The sequence below is a fragment of the Cephus cinctus genome, unplaced genomic scaffold (genome assembly GCF_000341935.2).
Source record: "Cephus cinctus unplaced genomic scaffold, Ccin1 Ccin1_scaffold0123, whole genome shotgun sequence".
NCBI classification, from domain to species: Eukaryota; Metazoa; Arthropoda; class Insecta; order Hymenoptera; family Cephidae; genus Cephus; species Cephus cinctus.
The window spans coordinates 494,949-507,593 of NW_014332857.1; the positions used below are offsets into that span (position 1 = coordinate 494,949).

General features: G+C 36.2%; 2 protein-coding genes across 3 annotated transcripts in view; one reads left to right on the forward strand and one right to left on the reverse strand.

Annotated features, from left to right (window-relative positions):
• The window catches only part of LOC107275185 (integrin beta-PS), a 5,025-nt gene extending 1,608 nt beyond the window's left edge, over nucleotides 1–3,417 (reverse strand). Inside the window, exons 1-12 of the mRNA XM_015755044.2 lie at nucleotides 3,205–3,417; nucleotides 2,929–3,124; nucleotides 2,624–2,852; nucleotides 2,437–2,539; nucleotides 2,195–2,365; nucleotides 2,011–2,109; nucleotides 1,786–1,950; nucleotides 1,540–1,698; nucleotides 1,338–1,469; nucleotides 957–1,253; nucleotides 669–887; nucleotides 417–533 (exon numbers count right to left, since the gene is read on the reverse strand). Coding sequence (XP_015610530.1) covers nucleotides 417–533; nucleotides 669–887; nucleotides 957–1,253; nucleotides 1,338–1,469; nucleotides 1,540–1,698; nucleotides 1,786–1,950; nucleotides 2,011–2,109; nucleotides 2,195–2,365; nucleotides 2,437–2,539; nucleotides 2,624–2,852; nucleotides 2,929–3,124; nucleotides 3,205–3,348 — 2,031 coding nt within the window. The 5' untranslated portion in view covers nucleotides 3,349–3,417. The remainder of the gene's footprint in view (nucleotides 1–416; nucleotides 534–668; nucleotides 888–956; nucleotides 1,254–1,337; nucleotides 1,470–1,539; nucleotides 1,699–1,785; nucleotides 1,951–2,010; nucleotides 2,110–2,194; nucleotides 2,366–2,436; nucleotides 2,540–2,623; nucleotides 2,853–2,928; nucleotides 3,125–3,204) is intronic.
• Nucleotides 3,418–3,733: 316 nt separating this feature from the next.
• Nucleotides 3,734–8,204, forward strand: LOC112493647. 2 transcript variants are annotated; one of them, XM_025079977.1, is made up of 3 exons: nucleotides 3,734–3,842; nucleotides 6,760–6,844; nucleotides 6,931–8,204. In XM_025079977.1, exons 2-3 carry the CDS (start codon nucleotides 6,794–6,796, stop codon nucleotides 7,087–7,089), a joined length of 210 nt encoding a protein of 69 aa, XP_024935745.1. In that variant the 5' UTR covers nucleotides 3,734–3,842; nucleotides 6,760–6,793; the 3' UTR covers nucleotides 7,090–8,204. The 2 variants fall into 2 exon arrangements, with proteins under 2 accessions (XP_024935745.1, XP_024935746.1); XM_025079978.1 differs by lacking the exon at nucleotides 3,734–3,842 and adding an exon at nucleotides 6,359–6,514.
• Nucleotides 8,205–12,645: the final 4,441 nt, after the last annotated feature.

Sequence of the window (12,645 nt, forward strand, 5' to 3'; positions counted from 1 at the left end):
TAACGAATTTTACGAGTGCGGCGAGTATGACAAACTTCACGACCTGCGTGTAATGTTCGCTTTATTGTACCAGTATCGCATAATATTTTCTGTAACGAATGCATGAAAAACGCTACTTTTTGTGCCTCCAAAGTGACTGGAACATCTCTTCGTTGGAGGAGGCAGCCATAAGAAGAGCAAGGAAGGCTTCCAAAGTGAATGCATTTCGTGACAGCGCGCGAGAACAAAGTTTACTTTATCGCACTAGTTCGATAATGTAAAATTGGGCCGATTTGCGCATGCGCAGCATGTTTATCGTATCCTCAGTTATAAAGCGCCACTTTCGCCAGAATTCGAAAGCACGAAAAGTAGCGTTTTTCATGCATGAGTTACATAAAGAAATAAATTATACGTGAAAAAATTCAAAAGATACAAACAATATCTATGTCGTGCAGGCATACACCGCATTCTCCATTTTTCGAAAAAGGACCGCTATTGTAAGCTAGGCACTCAACGCAATCCTTAAGCTCATCACACTTTTGTCCAGGACATGTCTACGGAGAAATAATACAATTTTTTCTTAATCCAATAATAAATATTTCTCCCTCTCGCAGCTTACCACCACGCTGGTAATAATCGCAGGTTAATTTTTGAATTTTTCAAATAATAAAAAGAAATCAATCACTCACAGGACACTCCTCGCAGTAAAGTCCTGAATAACGTATATTATCTTTTTCATGGCAATGACAATATCCACATTCACAATAGCCACGTCCACTGCAAATTTCACCATTAGCACCCTGCGGAATGCACGTACTGTTGGTGGCCTTGCAGTCGCAAGCTTCACCAGCCCAGCCAGCATAACAATTGCAGACACCACATTCACAATTTCCTTGGCCACCACAGACCTAAGAAAGATTGCCTGATTTAGTATAATATATATATATATGAAAAATAATATAAATAACAATACTCACCAACCCTCCGCTTCGCTTGCAAGAAAAATTGTCGCATTCACAATATTTCCCATAAAACATCTCGTTGGGGTCAATTCTATGCGTACATTGACAAAGTCCACAGATACAACTTCCACGACTGCTACATATTTCTGTATCATTGCCCGGTGCGCAATCTTCTATAGCGGATGTTTCAGATCCGCCGTCTTCTCGACCTTTGCACTCGCAGGTTTTTCCATAATAGCCAGGACTGCAGGAACACGTACCGCAACTAAGAATCCCGTTGTCGTGACATTCTGTCGCGTTGACCTTGTACTCCTGAAAAAGAAAAAAAATTGTGTGTTTACATTGAATTTTCAGGATTGGTAAAGACAAAAAATGTGAATTTTCTTTTTTATTTACCATATGGTCTTCTCTGTTACACGAACAGTCGCAGATCAATTCCAAATCAATTGTCAGACTGTCGTTTAGACCTCTAGGCTTTATTTCAATAGTTTGTCTCCAGTCTTTTGGATCCTTTGGACATCCTGATGCCTCAATTTTTAAAGGATCGTTAATTGATTATTATACAATTGGTTGTTCGATTTAAAAGAAATTTGATTACCTTTAGTCTCACTTCGAACTCTACCACGTGCCCTACACGGATTCCGTCACATTCTGATCTCTCTTGCAAATCTCCAGTTGAATTTAGACAACGGGAAAAATATTTCACGTTCACCATTTCCGGTGCGTTATCTGTCATAGTGACGGAATTTACGAGTTTCTATGATACGATAAAAAATTCATGGTAATTTGTATTTTTACAGTAATTTAGTAACTCGTGTGTAATTTTATTTTCTCTGTGAAATACCTTGTATTCCCCACTGACTAAATCCACTATGTTTCCGGTGGAGGTATCTAACAGACCAATCGACGACTCGCTAATACTTTCTTTCAATTCTTGATAAATCTCATACTGAGAAGATGTTACTGCAAAAATTATATGAACATTGTGCGCGAGGGCTTTTCGATTTACCTGTAAAGTTTGCATTATAGTATTTGAAAAGTCATCACGTAATCGTCTTTGTTATCTTACTTGAGAAATAGATGGATAGTCCTGAAGAAGAGAATGCGTGTAAAATCCTTTAGAATCCAAATGACAAAGACCGTCATTCGGTTCGATAATTCCTGCGAGCTTAAAAAAATGTAAAATCAGTAAAATCATGTTGATAAAAGTAATTCATAATTTTAAGAACTTTAATTTTTGTCAACTCGTTTACCTTGCCATCGCCAGCTACGTGATAACTGGCGTCCGTTGAAAATACTAGTAAGTGACGTGCCTTTTGCCGCCAGCCAATTTCATCGGTACAAACAATAGCTTGAATCACAGCGTCCAAGCCTCCTTCCGGCGCATCCAAATTACCGGAAACCGGTGCCTTTTCAACGTTTGCCTGATAAAATGGAATAAAATATAAATATTTAACATAAAAACAAGGCAAAGTTAAAACAATATCTAATGTACCTTAAAGAGATCAATATTTTCCGTCAAGCGCATTTGATTTTTGTATCCGTATGGAGGAGCGCAAGGTTTTCCACTGAGACGTAACGTACAAGGTGATCGGAGCCTGAATTATTGAGATTAATTGGTAAGATGAAAACTATTGACTGACGATCGTTACAATTAGATATTTTTCAATCTAGTGTTTTACATGTTTGGAGTTGTGTCGGTCATAGGCAAAGTGACTTTATCGACAAAGCTGCCAAATCCCAGCCGGAAATTTGAGGTTAGCTTCTTCATGGCTTCAGCCAATTGAAGGCCAAGTTTCGACAGCTCGTTTCTATGCACCTCCATGGACGCTGAGAGATCCATAAGATAGTACAGGTCCACAGGATAATCTTCTGCCTGACTGTATTTAACAGTAATTTTCTGTTCCTCTCCTATAATGGATAATAAAAAATGTATCGAATTTCATTGCAGATTAAATTGACCCTAACAGCAAAATAATTGAGCCACCTATTCTCAATCGTAGATACATCCTCTGTGGTTGAATCTGAACAGAATCTCGACCTTTATTCCATGATAATGGATTATTCTCATTAATCGTCATCACGTTATCATCGCTTATCACATGATTTTCTGAACACCATAGATTTTTCTCTCGGGCAAATCGTTTGCGCGAAACGCAACGTACAATGGATGAATCTTCCTTCTGTGTCCAAAAATGAATAATTATTGATACTAATTAGCAAACTTACTTTTCTTTGACACGCCTTATACAAAATCTCCTACCGTTTCTGAGCACCAAACACATTGAGGTGTCTGAATGCAACTACGACAATCTTGCTGAACGGCACAGCGACTCTCTTGATTTTTTTGCTGTGCAGAAATCAGCAAAAATCCTTGCACCAACAACACGACAATCAACCACGACATTTTGAATGAAACTCTCTTTCTTTAAGACTGACGAAATTTAGTCAATCCATTTACAGTCCTGAGCCAGCAGGATACTGTGGCATCCCGCGGAAGTGACACTGATAAGATGAAAATTTATCATTTAAATTATGCAAGACATTTTGAAGAAAATCATAACAGTGTTTCTCTTCGTTTACATATAAACCTCATTAATTAAAAGAAATTACGTTCATTCAAAAAATAAGTAAATCTTTTAAAAATGTGAGGTACGAAAGCGCCTGAACGCCTGCAACCCGCATAGACTTCTAAATTTTATCATGGAAGCTGGCGTCATCTATGTACGTTCACTGTAACTGTAACAGAGGACGCTGTGCTGTTTTGACCAGGAAATCATAGATGGGGCTGAGAACGCAGTCCTACTGGAGAATTCTATTGAGCGAATGAGCAAACAGCTATGACGACACAGTGCACGCCAGTCCTGTCTGTCTCTTCGCCAAGAAGTTTCATGCAAGAAGGTTAGTGCGATACGTTTGTCTCATAAGTTTAATTATTTTCAAGTGAATTTCGTAATTCCCGCCACGCGAGGACTTACGCGGACGTTTGCAAGTTACGTAATAGCCGTCGGTAATTGTCATTGAAGATACGTGAACAATATAAAGACGAGTTTCAGGCCAATTCTAATACATATATAAAAATGGTGGAATGTCCTCCACGCGCTCTCGATATCTTCTCTTCCCCGCCATTAATCGCTCTCTCATGTCTGTAGTTTCAACCTTCTCGCAACCCGATACGTTCACGTAACATGGGACATTTAGTTAGCACGTGATGACTAGAATAAAAGCTTTGTATATTTTGCATACCCTGTCGCTGGACGCAGGCCAAAATTTACAAGTAATTTTGTCGAAAATGTGTCTAGCTTTGCGAAGAAAACTGTATTTCTATGAATAGAAAGTCGTGATAAGTATTTTCAGTTACGCTAATCATTCGGTCAGAAGACTTTGCTTCTTTCGGATCAGTTATTACGCCCGATGGTCTCTCAACGCTATACTTTTAGTTCTTCCTACATTTCTCCTTCGTTCAATGACTTTCGTATTAATAGAAGGCAATGAATTATCTCCTGGATTATTTCTGTGACCCACGTGGAAATCAACTACGCATTTTTCTCTTCTTGAAACGCTGCTTTAAGCACATTTTTATTATTGATATATACAGTTTTGCCCATTTTACATACACAAGAAGATGCCAAATACGTATGATGCCACTTTCCTCGTTGTATGACTTAGCCGTTCAACTTTTTGATTTTTATTGATAATTTCGCGTTTGGGTTATAAGTAGTGCTTTAGGCGTAAAACATGCATTGATAGAACGATATTCTAATATGTTTCATTACATAACTTTATTGATAACATTAATCTGGTCAAATGATTATCGTATGGACATTACGAATTTCCAAATGCCAGATACCTCTTAGGTAACCAATGGCGCCAAGTCTTTGACTGGTTCAAAGTCTTGGCACGGATCTCGAGTGTCACGAGTTTCGAAAATATGTTTGATATCGTGAAAGAAAATGGATGGCGCTTACGGACGCGCGTATTATTATTTTCTTTATCTTTTTATACTTTCATTATATATATATATATATATTCTGTCAGTCTCGTCTTCCAGCCATTTCTCTTTGGCCAATATAAAAATCCCCTAGTCTGACGTTCACATTGCATTGTCACCACCGCTTATGTATATTGTTTTTCTCTTTCTTGTATTTCATCGCAAAAATAAATACTCTCAATACCCAAGGCAAATACACGACCATTATTATCAGTAGGAACTTCTCCTTCAAGATACCAAGTTCACAAAGCAAAGATAAGGAAATCCCGGGACAGTCAAACGCATTTTTTAACTTTCCTATCACTTCCTACTGCGTCGATTCGCCTACAAATCATCGACAATTACTGATACAAAATTTAATCAGTTGTCTTCCTTTTACGTCAAACGTCTGCGTAATATTGAACTCTTCGCTAGTTCTTTAACAAACATTATCTTATTTTTCATTGCTGAAATCTTGTTTTCATAATTTTTTCTTCACCTGATGACACTTTGAATTTTCATATTTCACATGTATTGTTGGATAAAGTATTCAATGGATTAGGGCTGTTCTCATCGAAGAACAACAAGCTTATCACCCGTTTATTGTCGCGGGTCTATGTGGAATAATTGACATATATTTCAAATTAATCTATAATGATATGAATAATTTTTTTTTAAATACATAAACGCCAATGGCGCACTTAAATGATTATGGACGGCGCTACTTGTATATTAGAACGATGTAAGTTGCGTATCTCCTAATCTTAACTCTTCAAACTTACAAACTTCGTATACTCTAGAAATTTGCTCTAGCGTTCATTGTCGTAGAACCAGAGTCCCGGGTTCAGTGTACGTCAAACCTTGAAATTAGGCAGTGGCATTGTAAATACAAATAGTCGACCTTCTAATTCTTAACTGGTAACTCACTCTTACTAGAATCTGATACACCATTGGAATGTATAAAAATCAATTGCTGATTGAAATTAATAATATAATAGAATAAAATTTTAATTTTTCAAAAAAATATCCGAGATATTTTTCATAAAAATGGAAAATAAGTCACACCGATTAACTAAATCGTAACAAGACGTTATCAAGTATATACACTTTAGTTGTCACTCCTAAGATCTTAATATAGCATTTATAATCATGTGCAGCGATCTGTAAATTCCATAGATAAAATATCACGAGTAACAGTCTGATAAGAGTTTTATTGAAAAGTGGTATCTAATTAAAGAATTTCGTAGGACCTATATTTTCTTACAATTTTGTATATGATTGATTGGCATAAGTATCAGTAAAAAATAATAAAATTGACTAGAGTTTACGTTGTTCTTTAATTTTTTTTTCTTATCAAACCATTCACCATTATACGTGGTAACAGACAATTATTCGCCAAACGTAAGTTGAACCAGTTGCCCCCTTCTCTTCGTTACAATCTACTGGCAAACTGCCACAACGTAGTACTGAATTAGCATCCGTAGATTCTCCACGCGAATCAGTCGGAGTTTGTTCGTTTGGCGTGTTATAACGCTATTCGCGATATCCGTTATCACACGAGTTAGACGCAACGAAATTCGACGTAACGCGAATACGGGTGACGGTGAGAAAATTTTTGGTTACTGATAAAATCGCGTGGATCGATTAGATTCATTGTTTTGACTGAAAATGAAAGAAATGAAAATTATTAATATAATTTTCACGACTGATAACGCACTCGGGCCAAACTGATGTGAATTAAATAATTACTGTCCATTGATTGTCAACTGGGTCGAAGGATGTTACACAATGTTATTATGAAACAAAAGCGAGAACCTGGTAGTAAAAATAGTCCTTGTGCTTTTTCAGGGTGCGAGACAGCGAGAATAGTTACGGTGCCGAGATGCATCTAACGCGAACTGCACTTTATTCCATCAGGATCACACTCAATCAGGTAAAAAGAAATTGGATTATAACTGTCGAGAAAGAAGTTAATTGATAGTATATTTATATAAAAAATTGTTTTTCCTTTTTAAACAGAGTAACGGTTCACCTGTCTATCGCAAGAGTGGAGTGGACCGTGGTACAGCAAGATCAGCTCTTCTGCTCGCCACTCTTGGTGTCTCCCTCAGCATGTTTTCCCTGAAGCAGATGTTGGCGTCCTCGTCCCACCAGAGTCGTCTTCGAAGATTTCAATAGACAGTAGAGGCGTGAAGGGAGGAAGATACTGTTAAAGGTGATGCTGGACTGAGAGAGTGCCAAGCGATGATTTGATAAAGATTCGATTATTTGAAGGATTGAGTGAAGAATTTATATTGAAATAGACCCGAGGGAATTTCTTAAAGGACGAAACGAGAAAATAGTTTTTTTTTGTAATTTAATCTACGTAACGAAAAATTCTACGGTCAGGCGTTGAGATCGTGTCGCGTTTTCTCTTTTTCTTGATATTTTCGTTGTTTTTTTATTACTCGCGCTGTCTCTTTTGACGTTGGATTTACGAAAACAAACGATCTTTACTTCTTTAAGAATTCTCGTTATGTAGATTTTTTTTTCTACGGGCACATCCTTTTATCGCCATTGTCAATATTGCGTCACCGTCGTGACGTGTTGCTCGTACAGCTTCTTCTTGTAGTCGGATAGAAACTATGCACAAGATTTGTAACACTGCGAAATTTAGCTTCATCGAATTCAGCACCTGGTTCAGGTGGCTCAATTAACTGTTGTGCTAGATTGAACGAATTTTCATAATAAAACCGAGAGATGAAATCAATTAGACTGATTTAATCTAGTATACTTTTGTTGACTGGGAAGTACCTTTATTGTACAAATGCTTCCTGGACTTTCTAAGAGAAAACGAATATTCTAATGGCACGATGTTCTAAATATTTGAAAGAGAGAAAAGATTAATAATAGGTACGATGCAGTGTCAGTCGTGCCTCAGCCAATGCAATAGAGATGAGTATGTCAAATTTGCGACGTCCATTTCGAAGATTTCAAATATAGTCCAAAAATTCGTTCTTAAGTTTCCGTAACTTTGGAGGTTAGAAAAATATTTGAAGCTTTAAGGCGCCAAGAATCTTGTAACAAAAAGAAAGAAAAAGGATGTGTCGATCGAAAATTCTTATATGCCATTCTTAATTCTTCGATGCAATTAAGAAATTAATGATGAGACTTTTCGAACAATTCCTTTAACAATAATGAATATTCACGATAATATATATAAATGCGCCATATTATACACCTACATTGATTATACGTTTTGTCTTAGCATGTAAGTCTTCGATCATACAGTCACACTCGTAAAAACTTAAAAACTGATCTTATTATTTACCTTGTCCTATGAAAGCCTTTTAAAATTCAAAACAACAACCGTAACAATTTACGTTTTCAATAATCACGTTCAAATCGAATTATTTCTCGCCCTCAATCACCATAGATACAGTAATAGAGCTTCGATCATCACAGTGCACATTTATTTTCTCGTTGCAATCGTCCTGTCTCTAAACGGAAGATATAGTTGACAAAAAAGTAGTGAAATAATTTTTCAACATTTTTGGTACTCAACATATACATTTATTTATAACTATGATACAGTCTCGCACACGCTATTCCTTATCTTATCGTATCTCTGAACTCTCGTTATCTTCATGTCTTTCGGTTAGTCCTCGATTACATTGTTCTACAGTCAATTACAAATATAATGAGCCAATCGACGGGCCGCTCGATTAACAGATTATTCTACAGCATCTTTAAAATATTATCTGACATACAAGAAAAAAAAACAAAGAAACGTGGTAAATTCATATAAATAAAAACAGTGTAAGCAATCGTAGGAGGCAAATGGAATTGTTCGTTATTGGTAACCGTAAAAAAAAATATTGTTCGTCTGAAAAAAAAATGTTCGAACGCGACCCACCAACCTCCCGAAGGAATATGACGAAAATGGTGGAGTCTTGAAGGTAGCAAAAAAGGAAAAATCGAACGCGCAGGATGATGGAGGTAAGAGAGAAAGGAACGTGTAGTGAAATAAAAAAGAAAACACGACTGAATTCGACGAAAAAGCATCTCTTTGACAACGAAGTAGTAGTGCCTGGTTATCACAGTGTAGCGTTTACTCTATTGTTGAACAGGATCGAGGAACAAAGCTTAGAATAATATGACAAACATTAGCATTTCCTTTTTTCTTCTTTCGTCTACGACTATTTATTTATCGTCGTTCTACGATTGCTTTTAAAAACTTGCAATTCTACGACGCCGTATTTCCCTTTACTTTTCTCATCCGATCAACATCACCTGCTTTCCTTTTAGAACGTCTTGATTCCTCGTGGAAACTCTTGAAAACTATTTTACAATAATTCTAATGGCAGTCTGCACGGACATAACTGTCAATGAAAGTGACAGTGTCAATTCCATAGGTTACTTTCTTCGCATTGTCAAGTTAATCAGTGTTGGATGACGATTAGCATTTATATACACACATATGTAAAAGGGAAAAACCGGAAGCGGAAACGTTGAGTGCCCGAAGAAAGAAATTCGGGAAATTTGATTAATCATTACATTTAATTTCTTTTATTAATCTTAGGAATTCAAGCTGCCCGACGATGTTTTTTCAATTTTGGTATTTTCAAACTGACACGAGAATCTTGTCGACCATCCAACCTTAACCTATTCGGCAAATGGTCTAAAATATATAATAAAACTAAAAGAAACGCAACTCCGTTTAACGAAGTGCTTACCCGAGAGTCAAAAATTAAAAAAACTTTAAGTCTCGAGATTTTCGATCGTGAAGGTAAGCCAACAAAAATCCTCGTGTAAGTTTAGTTAAAAAAGTTATCTAAAAAAAATTAATCTCAAATCTAAAAAGAGACTGACCAGTTTTTTTCGCTTCTTTACGGCTTCGAATTCATTGGTACAACTCTACTGTTAGATTTCTTCGATTTTCTCTTATCATACATCTTTTCGAAAAACCATCCCCTTCCGCGCGCCGCGCATTAATATACGTATATATTACAAACGTTTGCATATTCGATCAATTATCAAGAACGTGCTTGCCCAGTTCTTGATCAATTTGTGCGAATCGATCGATTGGACGAAGGATGAAAATCCCGGCGCGAAATAAAAGAAAAGTTGCTTGATCACAAAAACAAAATGGAAGAGAGGCTCGAAAGTCACCATTATAAAAATTCTTAACGAACATTGAGCGTAAGGAAGAATACCGTCCATCTCCTGTAAAAGTGCTGCCAACTGCGGAAAAAAAAGGAACACCAGAAAAAAATTGGAATCGCAGGATTTTCATTTGGCGCGAATAAAACAAAATTTTAAATTAATAGCGGATCTCTGATTAATTAGATTTGTAAACGAAACGTCAGAGACAGAAGTCAGAAGTAGAAATATAGTACAAGTAATACAAACGTAATATCGTAATAATTCAGTAATGTATATGTAATAGGATTTCATTTCTTCGATAAAAACTATGGACTTAAAAATTGTAGTTCGGTAGCAAAATATTACATTTCTTCGTGTTATTTTTTTTTTTCATTTCTCTCTCTCTCTCTCTCTCTCTCATACTTTCTCTCGTTCTCTCAACATTATCATCATCATCATCATCATCATCCTCATTAATTACACAAAATCATCTTTAATCGACAATAATCAGCTAAATGTAATCTTAAGATTATATTCTGTCGGTAAGTGTTCAGGCGATCGTCAATCCAACCTCTTAGTTATTTTATTTAGGGCGACATTAAAAAAACAAACGATGAAAATCATTTTTCATCGATCGACCAGAATAACTGACGACTGGTTGGAAATGCGTTCGAGTCGTTCGTAAATTTAAAGAAGAAAAAAGAGCCAGAAATAAAAAAAGAAAAGAATCACGCGGTACCGAAAGCTCGCGTACACAACGAATTAAAAAAAGTAAACCAAGCGTGAACATTTCCTGGCGATTACAAAATTCGCGATTCCTTTTTTTCTCTTTCTTTTCTTTCCATTCAACAGATTTCTCCATTCTTCACGTGTCAATCCTTGGGCAATACACGCAAACGCATTGCGCTTACAATAACGAAATATAATTCTGAAGGCCATTCTACAATGCAATATAATAAGGAATAAGAAATAAGCAATAAGATCTTCGTTTGATATTTACGTAATTCCATTGGATCCTCCAATCAAGAAGGAGAAAATCGTTTTTACCTGTCATTATCTGTCAATATATGAATATCAAAAAAAAATGTGTATGCGTTTATTCATACAGATAAGTAAATCATTACTTCATTTTTAAAGTCACAATGACTTTTATCGTAGAGAAATTTCATTTCTCTAACGATATTGATAATGACCTCGTCTATAGAGCTGGTAATGACAGGTGACAGATAATGACATTTGACAATGTCGTTTCGTGCTCCGTGAAATCCTTAGCGAGCCTAGCAACCGCTTCCGTATCGTTGCTATGTCCAAGACGTCATAAAAATTATAAGTTACGGAACGGAGCATGCTCGATGTTACTCATCACGTTTCGTGCTACGTGAAGTCCTTAAAGACCCTAGCAACCGCTTCGGTATCGTTGCTATGTTCAAGACGTCATAAAAATCGTAGAGACTTAGTAAACGCTCGGTTTTAAAAACGATTTTCTCCTTCTTTTTTCTCTTTCTTGATTGGAGGATCCAATGGAATTACGTAAATATCAAATAAAGATCTTATTGCTTATTTCTTATAACTTATTTCCTATTATATTGCATTGTAGAATGGCCTTGACACTCAAGTTATCTCTTATTCCGTATCTTATACGTGCGCTCGCACATTTATCCACGCAAACAAAAAAAAAAACATCAGATCGTGGCACCAGAAACAAAGGCACGAAATAAAGAAAGAAAAATAACATGAAATCAAAAATCTCTTGTAACAGGTGTCATTACAGAAACGATCTGTTAGCGTATAACATATTTGATAATTTGACAAATGAAACATTGCCGAAAACAGTGCGTAGAATTAATCTCAACGAAATAAATGATTAAAAGATTATCTCGCGATTATATGCGCTCGTGTACAACGAATTTTGAAAAATAATATACATATACATATATATATATATATTTCCCCCCTCTCTCTCTCTCTCTCTCTCAATTTTATAATAAAATAGAATTCTCTAACACGCTCTATATAATTTAAAAAGACAAAAGTTTATACCGTCAAACAAAGATAACGTCAATGGCAAAAGTTTAGCCCGACAAAAATTTTGGCCAAAATATATATATATTCTCTTTTTTTTTTTGGAAGCGAATACAGCAGAATACTCGTTTGACTCTCGCCTATCGTTCTTTTAATTTCTATTTCCTCTCATCCTCCCTTATCATCAACCCTTATCTTCTATATACGATAAAAACTTGAATACACCGCAAAAGTCTACCAAAATTCTCTTTTTCCTCTCGATCATCAATTTATAATTTTACTCCTTCTGTCATACCTTTCACGATCCCAAACGGATGAGTTTCAACCCAAGTTACTTATCATACTGGTATGTTTTTGCTGAAATATGTTTGATATCAGAAATGCACTCGTTTGTTTTTTTTTATCACTAAATTTTACCCCCTCTCATCCAGACGAATCCAGAAAAATGTCACTCCGCACCCGCATTCGTCATAAATACATCCTATTTAAATTAGCCGAGTGTCACTTTCCCGCTGATCGATAAGCGGGTCAAGTATCAATATTTTGTTCATTTTGCTTATTTTAACCCCCCCCCCCCCCCCCCCCCCC